Genomic DNA, 13,412 nt, shown 5'->3' on the forward strand with positions numbered 1-13,412 from the left:
TCAGAAGCAAAATGCTGATGAGGAAGGAAAGAGGGAAAGGAAAGGAAATATATATATATATAATTTGGGGAAAACAAGAGTAATTTTCACTGTGTATGGGAATGGAATAAACTCTCCCATAAAACAGAAGCAGATAGCAGACTGGATTAAAAGCCAAAATCCTGTAATATGTTGTTTATAAGAAACACATTTAAGGCAGAGTAATAAGGTAAAAGACGGAAGCAGAATCTTTTATCCTTCAGCTGAAGTAAAAAAAAAAATCAGGGATAGGGATTCTAATCTCAGGTGAAGCAAATGCAAAAATAGCTCTAATTAAAGGAGATAAGGAAGGAAATTACATTATGCTACCATAATAGTATAATCTATATAGTACATAGATAATGAAGTAATATCAATACTAAACATATATGTACTAAGTAGTATAGCATCCCAGTTCTTAGAGGAGAAGTTAAGAGAGCTACAAGAAGAAATAGACACCAAAACTATAGTAGTGGGGGATCTCTACCTTGCTCTATAAGAACTAGATAAATCAAATCAGATAATAAATAAGAAGGAAATATAGCAGGTAAATAGAATTTTTAGAAATGTTAGGTATGATGGACCTTTGGAAAAAACTGAATGTGGACACAAAGCAATATACTTTTTTTCTCAATGGTACATGAAACCTACACAAAAATTGATCATGTATTAGGACATAAAATCAAATGCAGAAAGGCAGAAATAGTTAAATGGATCTTTTTCAGATAATTATGCAATAAAAATGACCTGTAATAAAGGGCTAGGGGAAAATAAACCAAAAATGAATTGGAAACTAAACAAACTAGTCCTAAAGAATGGGTGGGTGAAACAACATATCATAAAAAAAAATCACTAATTTCATCCAAGAGAATGGCAATCATAAAACAACATACCAAAATTTATAATTTATAGGATGCAGCCAAAATAATCCATAGGGGAAATTTTGTATTTCTTCATGCTTATTTGAAAAAAAAATAAAGAAGATCCATGAATTGGGCATGCAACTAAAAAAATCTTTAAAAAGGACAAATTAAAACCCCCTAATTAAATACCAAATTTGAAATTTTGAAACAATAGGGGAGATTAATAAAATAGAAAGTTAAAAAAACAAACTATTGAACTAATAAACAAAATAAAAAGTTGCTTTTATGAAAAAACCAATAAAGTAGGTAAACCTTTAGTTAATTTGATTAGAAAAAAGGAAAGAAGAAACTCAAATTGCTAGTATCAAAAATGAAATGGCTGAACTGAGAAATGAAGAGAATTGTAGAGCAATAATTAGGAGCTATTTTGCTTACAAAAATATAGAGTGCCCAGATTAACAGAGGAGGAAATAAATTACTTAAATAGTCTCATTTTAGAAAAAGGAAATTGAACTATCTCTTAATCAACACCCTAAGAAAAATCTCTAGGGCCAGATGGATTTGCAAATGAATTCTACTAAACATTTAAAGAACAATTAATTCCAACACTATGCAAACTATTTGGAAAAAGTATGGAAAGAAGGAGTCCTAACAAATTCTTATTATGACTCATATATATTGTTGATACTTAGACAAGGTAGGGTCAAAACAGAGAAAGACAATTATAGACCAATTTTCCTAATGAATATTAATGCAAAAATCATAAATCAAATATCAGTAAAGAGATTACACCAAGTTATCACCCACATAATATACCATCATCAAGTAGGATTTATACCAGGAATGCAGGACTGGTTCAGTATTAGTAAAACTATTAGAAAAATTGACTGTATCAAGAATCAAACTAACAGAAATCATATAATTATTTCAATAGATGCAAAAAGGTATTTAACAAAATCAAAATTATCTTCCACAAGTCTGACCTGGTTAACATGTCTATCAAGAGTTTATCAACTTAGTTGTTTCCTCATTCCTTCTAACATTTTTTAAAATCTTTTTTATAAACTCTGAAAATTAAATTGGTATAAGGTAGAACTTTGATCTTCTTTTAATTTGCATTTATTTAGTCACTGGCAATTTAAAGACATATATATATATATGTATAATATAACTATAGATATACATATAGCTTGTATATTTAAATATAAATTAAATATAGGTTCTTATATTACTTCGTCTGAAAACTGCCTATTCATATTTTTTGACAATTTATCAATTGGGAAATGGGTCTTATTCTTATAAATTTGAGTCAATTCAATGTATATCTCAGAAATAAGACATTTCAGAATAACTCATTCCATGGATTCCACCCGAATATACTGCTTCTTCTCTAATTTTAGCTGACTTGTTTTGATTTGTGTGCATTTTTTAATTTTTCAAAATTTTTCTTTGTGCAATTTTTAAAATTTTTAATATTTTATATAACTAAAATGGTCAGTTTTTGCTCCTCTTTGCCTCTTCAGTTTTTTTTATTATAGCTTTTTATTTACAGGATATTTGCATGAGTAATTTTTCAGCATTGATAATTGCAAAACCTTTTGTTCCAATTTTTTCCCTCCTTCCCCCCACTCCCTCCCTGAGATGGTAGGTTGACAAATACATGTAAAATATATTAAAGTATAAGTTAAATACAATATGTGTATATGTGTCCTTACAATTATTTTGTTGTACAAAAAGAATCAGACTTTGAAATAGTGTACAATTAAACTGTGAAGGAAATCAAAAATGCAGGCAGACAAAAATAGAAGGACTGGGAATTCTATGTAGTGGTTTGTAGTCATCTCCCAGAGTTCTTTTGCTGGGTGTACCTGGTTCAATTCATTACTGCTCTATTGGAACTGATTTGGCTCATCACATTTTTGATGAGATCCACGTCCATCAGAATTGAGCATCATATAGTATTATTGTTGAAGTATATGGTGTTCTCCTGGTTCTGCTCATTTCACTCAGCATCAATTTATGCAAGTCTCTCCAAGCCTTTTTGAAATCATCCTGTTGGTCATTTCTTACAGAACAATAACATTCCATAATATTCATATACCACAATTTTATTCAGCCATTCTCCAATTGATGGCATCTACTCTGTTTCCATTTTCTAGCCACTACAAAGAGGGCTGCCACAAACATTCTTACACATACAGATCCCTTTCCCTTCTTTAAGATCTCTTTGGGATATAAGCCCAGTAATAACACTGCTGGATCAAAGGGTATGAACAGTTTGATAACTTTTTGAGCATAGTTCCAAATTGCTCTCCAGAATGGCTGAATGTATTCACAATTCCACCAACAATGCATCAGTGTCCCAGTTTTCCCACATCCCCTCCAACATTCTGCATTATCTTTCCCTGTCATTCTAGCCAATCTGACAGGTATGTAGTGGTATCTCAGAGTTGTCTTAATTTGCATTTCTCTAATTAATAATGACTTGGAGCACCTTTTCATATAGCTAGAAATAGTTTCAATTTCTTCATCTGAGAATTGTCTGTTCATATCCTTTGACCATTTATCAATTGGAGAATGGCTTGATTTCTTATAAATTAGAATCAATTCTTTATATATTTTAGAAATGTGCCTCTTCAGTTTGGATGAATTCTTCCTTTACTCATAGATTTGTCAGGTAGTTTCTTTCTTGCTTCTCTAATTTATGATGTCACCATTTTAATATGTCCTGAAATCATCTGGGTCTTGTCTTAGCAAATATTGTGTAATACTGATCTATGCCAATTTGGTCTGCTTTTTAGTTTTCCTCAAAGTATCTGTCAAACCTGAGTTGCTGCCCTGATATTTAGAATCTTTGAGTTTATCAAAAACTTTATGAACTATAGTGCTCATTTGCTTTTGTATATTATCTATCTCATCTGTTCCACTGGTTACCCTCTCTATTTTTAAATAACCAAATTATTTTTGATGATTAATTCTTTTGGAATATGGTTTGAGGTTTGATACAGCTAAGTTCAAATTCTTCACTTCCATTTCTTGTCATTTTCCTTATGTGTTTTCTGAAATTGTAAAAGTAGGTGATGGTAGAGGATATAATTATAAATATTAACAGCATTTCACATATGGGTATAAGAAGGATGCCTTTTATTTCATTCCTAAAAGCTGTGACATTTATCCTTAAAAATGCATGAAAAACATTTCCAATTTTGATCATTTAAAAATACTTTCCTCCTAAAAGATCCACTAAACTCTGTTGAAAGCAGAACTTGCTAGAAATTTCTATGGTTGACTCATTAAAAACAATCATTCCTGCAACTTGTAAATAATATAATTTGGTCTTTATATGTTTTACAGATGAAATGAATGATCGTCAAGGCACGCTTTCATACATCTTGATCAATCCTTCTCCTGATACAAGACTGGAGGTTAATGATGTTGTGTAAGTTGATGGCATAAATGTATGAAAATTAGAGTTTCAAACTATAATTTTTGTGAAAAAAGTTATTTCTTTCTTTTCTAAAGGCTCTTATTCTCTTTGAACTTACAAATTTTTAGAAAGTATATGCCTACTTACTTTCAATTTAATAAGGATTACTATGTATCATGTGTGGATCCAGAATTATGTTGGTAGTGGAGAAATCTAAAGGAAGTCAATAAGGTGCAATTTTTATTCTAGAAGACACAATCTATTTGAGATTCAGTTTCATGTAGAAGAAACTCTAAACTTGAATTCAGGACTGTTACAGTGGGAGTCTTGTGTAGGAGGTGTTGTTTGAGCTAAAAAGAAAAAGGAAAAATATAGATTCTAAGATTTAGATATGAGGGTAGAATGCTTTCCAGTCATGTGGAATTACCTATACTGATACGGAGAGTCAGAGAATTGTTAGATGTGAGGAACAGGAACAGTTTAGTAGAATCAAACAATGTGCAAAGGGAAGTAATATATAAACAGATGTTGAAGGTTGAATAGAGATGGGTTGTACATTCTTGGAGATTTGAAAAAAGAGAAATTTGTATTTGGTTTTAGAGTTAAAATGAAGATACTGAATTTTATTAATGGAGAAATGATATAGTTTAATGAGTGGTCACTAAGATCAAAAGTCCATCAATCTAATGAAAGATGAATGGTTAGGGAGGAAATTAAAGCAGTTGCTTTAAGTTACTCTTGTGTGGTGTTTAAAACTGAGGAAGAGAAAAAAAATTCAATTAGCTTGAGGAGATATTTTGATTTTGAAGATAAATACAAATGTGAATAACTATAGGTAGTAATGAAGTAGCCAATTCATATGAATTGAAGATGAAATAAAAAGATGATGATGGCATAGGCACCCAATTGAGAGAGGAATGGAAACAAGACTCCAGTGGAATGGTGAACTTTGACAAACAAAAGGATTTCTCAGTCTTTTAACCGGGAGCAAAAATAAAAGATGATTGGGATTGTATAGCATTTTTTAAATGGTGTGGAGAAAAAAAAAAACACGAACATAAAATGATTACAATTATTATCAAGAGTTAGCTATCTTAAGGGGCAGCTAGGTAGTACAGTGGACAGAGTACCAGCCCTGGAGTCAGGAGAATCTGAAGTCAAATCTGACCTCGGACATTTAACATTTCTGAGCTGTGTGACCCTGGGCAAGTCACTTATCCCCAATTGCCTCAGCCAAAAACAGTTAAAAAATAAGGTTATTTTAAAAAAGAATTAGCTATTACAGCTATTAATCATGGAAGCTTTGAGCTTAAGCAAAATTATTCTTAATATTTCATTGTGTTTTTATTCAAAGGTTATCAATGAAGGAGATGCTATGAGAATATTATGGTTATAAAGACAATAAAATATGAGTTATGTTATAGAAAGGTGAGAAATCACACAGACTGTGTATATATGATACACTAAAATACTGAAAGCCTTCTAGTGTGGATAAATATCTCTCCAACTCTGCCCTTCCTGGAGCTCTCAGCAAGTCTCAATTCCCATTTAAATACTACCCGTACTCAATTACTCCATGATAAACTTCAGCATCTCTTGCCTTCTCTACCTCTTATTCATTTGAGAGTTTCCCTATTTCTAACAATGTTACCCAGTTACCTAGATCAAAATCTTCATGATATTTTGCTCTGCGTTGTCCAATCTTATTTCTGGGAAGAATTGCCTTGATTTCATTAGTAACGGGAAATTCTGATGAGTAAACTACTATTTATAGTATAGTAATCTGTTTCATATCACAACTTTCCCCATTGCGATTTTCATATATTGGGGGTCAGAATAAAAATTTAAATGGGATTTGGGGGGAGTTTTGTGAAAGTTACAGACAATGTATGAAGGCAAACAGATTGATCCAAAAATTTTACAAATTCAGAATACATAAAATATAATATAATATCTTCCCAAATCTTAAAATAAGTTTAATATGAATATCCCAGGAAATAAAAAAAAATTCTGACTTTTTCTCTGGACTAAAGGAGGGGGAAAAAATCTTATGTGGATTTCATGGCTCTTAGGGGAATATCTCTAACCCCTGCAATGCAAAAAAGATAACTATCTATTTACTGAGTAATCTATCTTTGACTTTTATCAGTTTTGTTGAAAAGTTAATAAGTAATTTTTTTATTCTTTCTGAAATCCATTTTCACAGCATATAGGATTATTGAATGTTCACTATTTTCCTCATTGACAAAATTGTTAAAACCATGAAGCATTGCATATTATTTATAAAATCCTATAATGAGATCTGAATTAATATATACTTTTTAAATTTAATAAAACTGTATAGTGCTGTGGTTGCTAGAATAATTTCTTCTGATTCTTTGTATTAAGAAATATATTACAAATCAATTTTTCAAAGTTCACTGTCTTTATACTACGTTTTTAAATTAGTTCTGTCTTCATTTTTTAATCTACTAAAATCAAAATGAAACAACAGAATGACAATTTCTGTAGGAGTAATAGCATAAGGAAAGTTTTATATCTGTAAATATAATTTCTCTAAAACACCTATTTCTAGTAACTCCATGCCCCCTTTTCCTATATGGTGCTTACAATAGCTTTTTTCTTTATTTTTCAACTTATAATTCCACATGAACCCTCTACTCAAGTCTTTTACCCCTCCTCCATTTTCCTTAAGCATTTCTTTCACATTCTTATCACTGAAAATTTCTGCAAACTACTCATTATAATTGCCTGGCACACAGTAAGAGCTTAATAAATACTTGTTGACTAACTGACTTATGATTGAAGATGGGTCTGGGGTTCAAATAGCCTCAAATGCTTATTGTCTGACCAGGGGGAAGTTATTTTGTTTCTCTCTGCCTCAATTTCTTCAACTGTCAATGTCAAAATGGGAATAATAAAAGTACCTACCTCATAGGGCTATTTTGAAGAACAAATATGATATTGTAACATAACCACCACCACCAACAATAACAATAAGGAAAGAAACAAAACAAAATATTTAGCATAATGCTTATAATATAGTAGTTGCTATGTAAATCCTTACTCCCTCCCTTTTCCTACTTAAAGTATAAAGTAGAAGGAACACTAAAGATAATCTTGTAATGAGATCACAGACACTATCAGACTAAGATAATGAGTTTAGTTTTTCAGTTTAGTTTCATTCTTCATTACCCCATTTGGATTTTTCTTGGCAAAGATACAGAAATGATTTGTCTTTTCCTTGTCCAGCTCATTTTATAGATAAGAAACTGAGGCATACAGGATTAAGCCCAGGGTCACACAACTAGTAATTGTCCAATTTGAACTGGATGGATTTGAACTCATGAAAACGGGTCTTCCTGACTTCAGGCCAAACATTTTAGCCACTGTGCCACCTAGCAGACTGAGGTTCTTACTCTAACCCTAATCCTGAGGTCTTTCTAAAATGCTGTATTTTCTACTACTCAGGGATTACCTCCTCATCTCAACTTTGAACTCATCTTCTTAGACATGAAGTGATTTTTATTGTGTTTGTTTAAATAATGACTTATGCTATATTAAAAAAAATAAATGCAGAATTTGGTTTGTGGGTCCTATGGCTCCAATCAAAATTTGGCTTATTCTGCTCCTTCCTATTCCATCTTTTTTCCTGGAGCAGAGAAAATGTTTATTGCCATTTACAATAACAATAATAATCAAATAATTTGCATTTCATTTCAAGATATATATTGGTTATTAATAGAATAAACTAAGCTTCCATAGTAATTATTTATTCCAGTCACTTCACTTATTTTAAAAATAAATGGGGATTTGTTTGTACCTTTTCATTCACCTTTCATCCTATACCAATCATTCACAAGATATGTGTACATCATTCTTTTAGCTCTTCATTTATCTCTGTATTCTTTCATAGAACTCTTTCCAGGTTTCCTCCTATTTGTTATCTTTTAAAAATATCATTATAATACTCTGTTATATGAACATACTATGAATTCCTTTTCCCACTCATTCTACATTTAAAGTTGTTTCCAACTTTAAAAAAGTATGATATTTCTCTGAAAAAGATTTTTAAAAAATAATAACTAGCTGTTAAAATAATTGATTATTCTTTTTTCAGTTATAATTGTGAAAATGGAAGATTACAAAGTGGATGATTGTATTTGCAAATTTTATTACATATTTTTAGGTTGATCTACAGAAAATATTCTGGAAGTTTGCAATTCCATCAGAAATGAACGAGTTCACATATTTGTGTTATATTCTAGTTGTCACCTAGCATTATTTCCTCCATGTAGTATTCATAAAAATAAGTCTTCTGATCATTGATTATAGTTTACAGTGAAAAGTGAATATTTATTTAATGATAATTTTAACTTGTTTGAATAAGTATTTGTGAATGAAAATTTTCCTATTTGTCTCTTGGTGGAATATGTTTTGTGAGAGACAGAATAGCCTAATGAAGAGCTCACTGATTTTCATGTCAGAAAAAAAACATGTTTCTAATTTTATTTGAAACACTTAATGGATAAAGTTACTGGCCATCTCTGAACATCAATTTCCTCATTGATATATGATTTGGATAAAAACAGCTATGCAACACATATTATTGTGATAGTCAAATGATAACATTATGCAAAGCACATTGTGATACATAAATATACAATGCATAAACCTGAGCTATTATTATTTTATACTACAGAAGTTTAGTTCCTTTGAATTTCTTGACAGTGATCATAACCTGAATATGATCAGGTCAACTAATAATAAGAATGATTGCTGCACTTATGTGGATCAGTTCATGGAATTGTCAAATTTTGAGTTTTGAGATCATCTATTTTATCACTTTTTTGATAGATTAAGAAACTGAAACTTTAAAAAGAAAAAAAAAAGATTTCTTAGGGTCACAAAGATAATTACTGGCTAGTTAAGCTCTAGAACCCAGGCAGCTTTGATGGAAATCATAAATATATCAATTTCCAAAATTCTGTAGTCAACTTTCCCTTGCATGATTTTTCATTCTTCATAGGTAGAATTTTGTCAGTTGTGGAGAGCTGATGATATTATCCTTGTGATTCACTGACCCATTTATACAATAAAATTTTTATTTATATTAACTTTTGCTGCAGTTCCTTAGATGTAGATAGTTTGGACATTCCAGAAATTAAATTAATATCATGTTTGAAATGAAACTCTAGAGAGGTTATGTAAAACAATTTTGATGTAATTGCATTTCACTTTCCTAAGTATAGTAATATGTATTCTTTTTTTAGGTATTTAATTCGACCAGATCCTTTGGCATACCTTCCAAATACTGCACCCAGCCGAAAAAGTAGCATCTGTAATACCACTGGAGCTGACACTCGAGAAGAAACACAGCTTTGATACAACTTAATAATAATAATTTAAAAAAACTATTTTTTTTCTACAGAGTACCTTGATTCCATCAATACTACTACAGGAAAACAATGCTGCTGGCATGAAATAAATAGAATATAATTTGTTCTATTCTATTAACAAAACTCACCTTGAATCTTAGAGTATTTTAAAAGCTATGTTTTACTTACCAATGCTATTTTTTCCAGTGGATATTCGAAAGGCATTAATGGAGTGATGCTTAAGAGCAAAATTCAGATACAAGACTAAATATGAAATTTATCAAGGCTTCAATATTGATCATGACAAATGGAAGCAATTTTTTAAAATTAATATTTAATGGAAGCAAAAAGAAATTCAAAATATATACCATACTCTACATAGAAAATTATTTTTGCTTTAAAAAGGCATTAAATATACCAATATATGTTCTTTAAACTGCTATTTCACAAAAAAAGACAATTCCCCAGCAATGTCTTTTGCTTGCAAACCCAGAAGCAAACTATGTTGTGTGTAGTTGTTATCAGAACCATAGCTTCAATTAGAATACTTATTCTCATAGCATTTTTGTCTGTCTTTTCCTATGATAATATATTCATTTTGGAATTGCACTAAAACTCTCTGCAGCATGCCTTATTGCTCATATAAAAAAGCCAAGGGAACAAAGAAAAGGAAAGGAAACATGAAGTATGTGACTTTTTCTTTTTATAATTGTGTTAAGACACATTTACCTAAGCCAGGAAAATAAGATTGAACAGAAAAATACAATGCTGGATAGCCATATATGGAACCTTAGCGTGGAAAATGTTAGTGTAGCTTTCTGACAGTATACTAAAGTTGTCTTCATTTCATTTTTGTTTTTCAGAATTTATCATCTATTTACATAATTCATTAGAAAAAAATAGATTGAAATTTAAAGAGCAAATACAGAATTATTTCACTGTGTATTTTTTAAAAAAATGAAATTTGGAGTATGTTTCAAATTATTGAAAGAACTCCTTTATGTCTTTGGTATTGAAATAATCCTAATGATAATTATTATAATAATAAAAACTTGTGTGGAGAAATTGGTTTACTCAATTTAAAAAATAGATAAATAGAAGGATAGAACATTTATCAAATGCTATGTCAAACACTGTACTAAATGTTGATGATAGAAGTACAAGCAAAGAAGACAGTCTCAACTATCATAGTGTTTGCCTTCTAATGGGGGAAGGGACCATGCATAAAGGGGAAGGAGTAAGAAATTGAGCAGGGGAAATGAGGAGACACACAAATGTACTGGTGAATTTTTTTTTTTAAATCTTCAGAGTAAAGAATGGAATAGGAGTGAACATATACTGGGTGCTTGATAAAACTGTGGTTTTAACCAGATACTCACAAATTAGAAGAAAGGGTGTAATGACCGAGTATTTAAAATCAGCCAGAGTCAGGAATTCAGGTTAAGGGAAAAATCTTCAATCTTTATTGAAGTGAAGAAATGAATAAGGATTGCGATAGCAATATGGGCAAGAAAGATTGCTATAGCAATATGGGTAGCTGCGACAGGAAGCCAGCTAACAGAAGGGGATCTGAGCTGAAAAGCCATCGCAATGGCAATGCAAGCAGTCTCTCCTTCCCCTTCCATTTCCACTCCCCTGCCTCCACCCACCAAAATCGTCCTATACAACACATCAAGACTTGCACAAAGAGTGGGCGGGGGCCATTCTTTCTCTAAGCATATATATTAATAGAGTATGGTCCAATTACTATTTAGCCTCATGTGCTTGGGACCTCAGCACATCAACTACATCAGGGCAGCAAGAAAGAATTTTATCTATAGTAAAAAAAAAAGGCAACTGCTAGGAAAGTAGGAATGCTTGGAGAATAAGAAGTGGAATGAGGGAAGTATTAATTATATTTGTTCTCAGAATCCCTTGCTAATGTCACTTTAGTCCGATAAAAGGCTGCCTGAGTCTGGGAAAAGATATAGATGTTATTTCATGAGATTATTTAAAAATATTTGGTTTTATTCTTTTAACCTTCCAAGGTAATGCATGAAACCCTGTATACAGATAAGGCATGCTTATATGGTTGATCCCTTTATGACACATAAATATAATTTGTGTCCAAGAAAATAAAGCTGAGATTCCAAATAAGTAGAAGCTAAGCCAAGATACTAATTGAATAAGTTCATACAGATCACATATCTGTAGACTAGGAAGATAAATATTGTCATACAGAGAAATGTCATAACTTGGGGATAGATACTACCTGGTCTTTGGGAGCAAAGAGAATTTTTCTTTCCCCTAAAAAAAAAAACCCTGAAAGTATTGGATGCAAAACTAAAGTGAGTATGAGTGTGTGAAAGCTAATCACTAACTTTCATCAGGGAAGAGAATCAGAGAGTTGGCTGGCAGCATCTTCGAGTAGTTAAATCATTTCCAAATTGGAAAGGTTGCTTAAAGTTGTCTGCTGCTTTATTTGCACAAAAATTTCTCCACAGCAATGGGTAGTGTGGAATAGTAAAAAGAGCACAAACTCTACATTTGAAGGAATTGAGCTGAAATGTCTTTTTGATAGTAACTACTTTTGTATCTTGTTTAAGTACCTTATTCAATCTGGGCTTTACTTTCTCAACTTGTAAAATAAGTGAAGTGGAGTACATGGACTATGATGACTTTTCTAATCCTAGATCTGCTGTCCTATAATGCCTTTTAGTGGACCAATCTTTGCCTGAAGGTTTCTAATGAAGAATCCCAGGACAATAACTCTAATTATTAGAGAATTTCTTCTGGTTTCAAATTAAATATATCTTTTTTCAGCTAGTAACCAATATTCCTTGATGCACGCTCCAGGTACAAATAAAAACACATAATATACACATGTATATTCACATATGTGAACACAGATATTATTATATATGTATATGTATATATACATTTACATAGATACACATACATATATACATATATGTATATATTCACAAATACACACATGTATACATTATTTATATACGTGTACATATGTATTATGCACGCTCACATTCCTTTTGCCATAAACAGCCTATGTACAAATACTTGGGAAGAATCATTATATTCTTTCAAAGTAGAAATTTGTCCAGACTAAACATTCTCAGTTTCTTCAACCAATATTTCGAAAAATGAAAACAAAAACACTTCTCTGCAGCACAGATATGAAGAGGAAAGGGAAGTGAAATGACTTAAATAGTATATTATGTGTTGAATAAAAATGCATAAAATACAAAATACCATCATCATAATATAATTTGTGATATAATTTTAAATGTTTTATTGTATATTTTGATCTCTGAATTAAATAAATTATATATGGGCCACAGTCTTGCTGCTAGGCAGAAACTTTTATAAATTCATTACATTATTTTTTTTTTGTATTTTGACAACAAAATCTACTTTTCTTAGTATTTGTATCATGTGTGCTACATTGTTATGTTTTCTCCTTTTGATCATTTTTATTTTAAAATCCTCCTCTGCCTTATATACTCTCAGATAATGATGATATGCACAGTATTGGTTTTTTAAAATCCAGCTATGTTCTACATTCTCATTATTTTTGGGTAAAAGGGTGATCTAGAGGTAATAAATTTTACTTCTTTTTTTCAGATAAATTCAAGCCATTTTTTATAATATTACTAAGGAACACATAGTTCATCACAAAATTTAAGCCTGATCATACTTTTTAAAAAATAAATTATAGAAATCAAGTTG

The 13,412-nt window shown here is 30.9% G+C and overlaps 1 protein-coding gene across 4 annotated transcripts in view; it reads left to right on the plus strand.

The window, feature by feature from the left end:
- KCNT2 (potassium sodium-activated channel subfamily T member 2) overlaps nt 1–12,607 on the plus strand; it is a 583,045-nt gene extending 570,438 nt beyond the window's left edge. For 2 of the 4 annotated variants that reach the window (XM_051998719.1, XM_051998721.1), the window contains 2 exons: nt 4,236–4,320; nt 9,582–12,607. In XM_051998719.1, coding sequence (XP_051854679.1) covers nt 4,236–4,320; nt 9,582–9,693 — 197 coding nt within the window. In that variant the 3' untranslated portion in view covers nt 9,694–12,607. The remainder of the gene's footprint in view (nt 1–4,235; nt 4,321–9,581) is intronic. The other 2 variants (XM_051998720.1, XM_051998722.1) reach the window with 1 other exon arrangement.
- Nucleotides 12,608–13,412: the final 805 nt, after the last annotated feature.

The sequence above is a fragment of the Antechinus flavipes genome, chromosome 4 (genome assembly GCF_016432865.1).
Source record: "Antechinus flavipes isolate AdamAnt ecotype Samford, QLD, Australia chromosome 4, AdamAnt_v2, whole genome shotgun sequence".
Classification (NCBI taxonomy): Eukaryota; Metazoa; Chordata; class Mammalia; order Dasyuromorphia; family Dasyuridae; genus Antechinus; species Antechinus flavipes.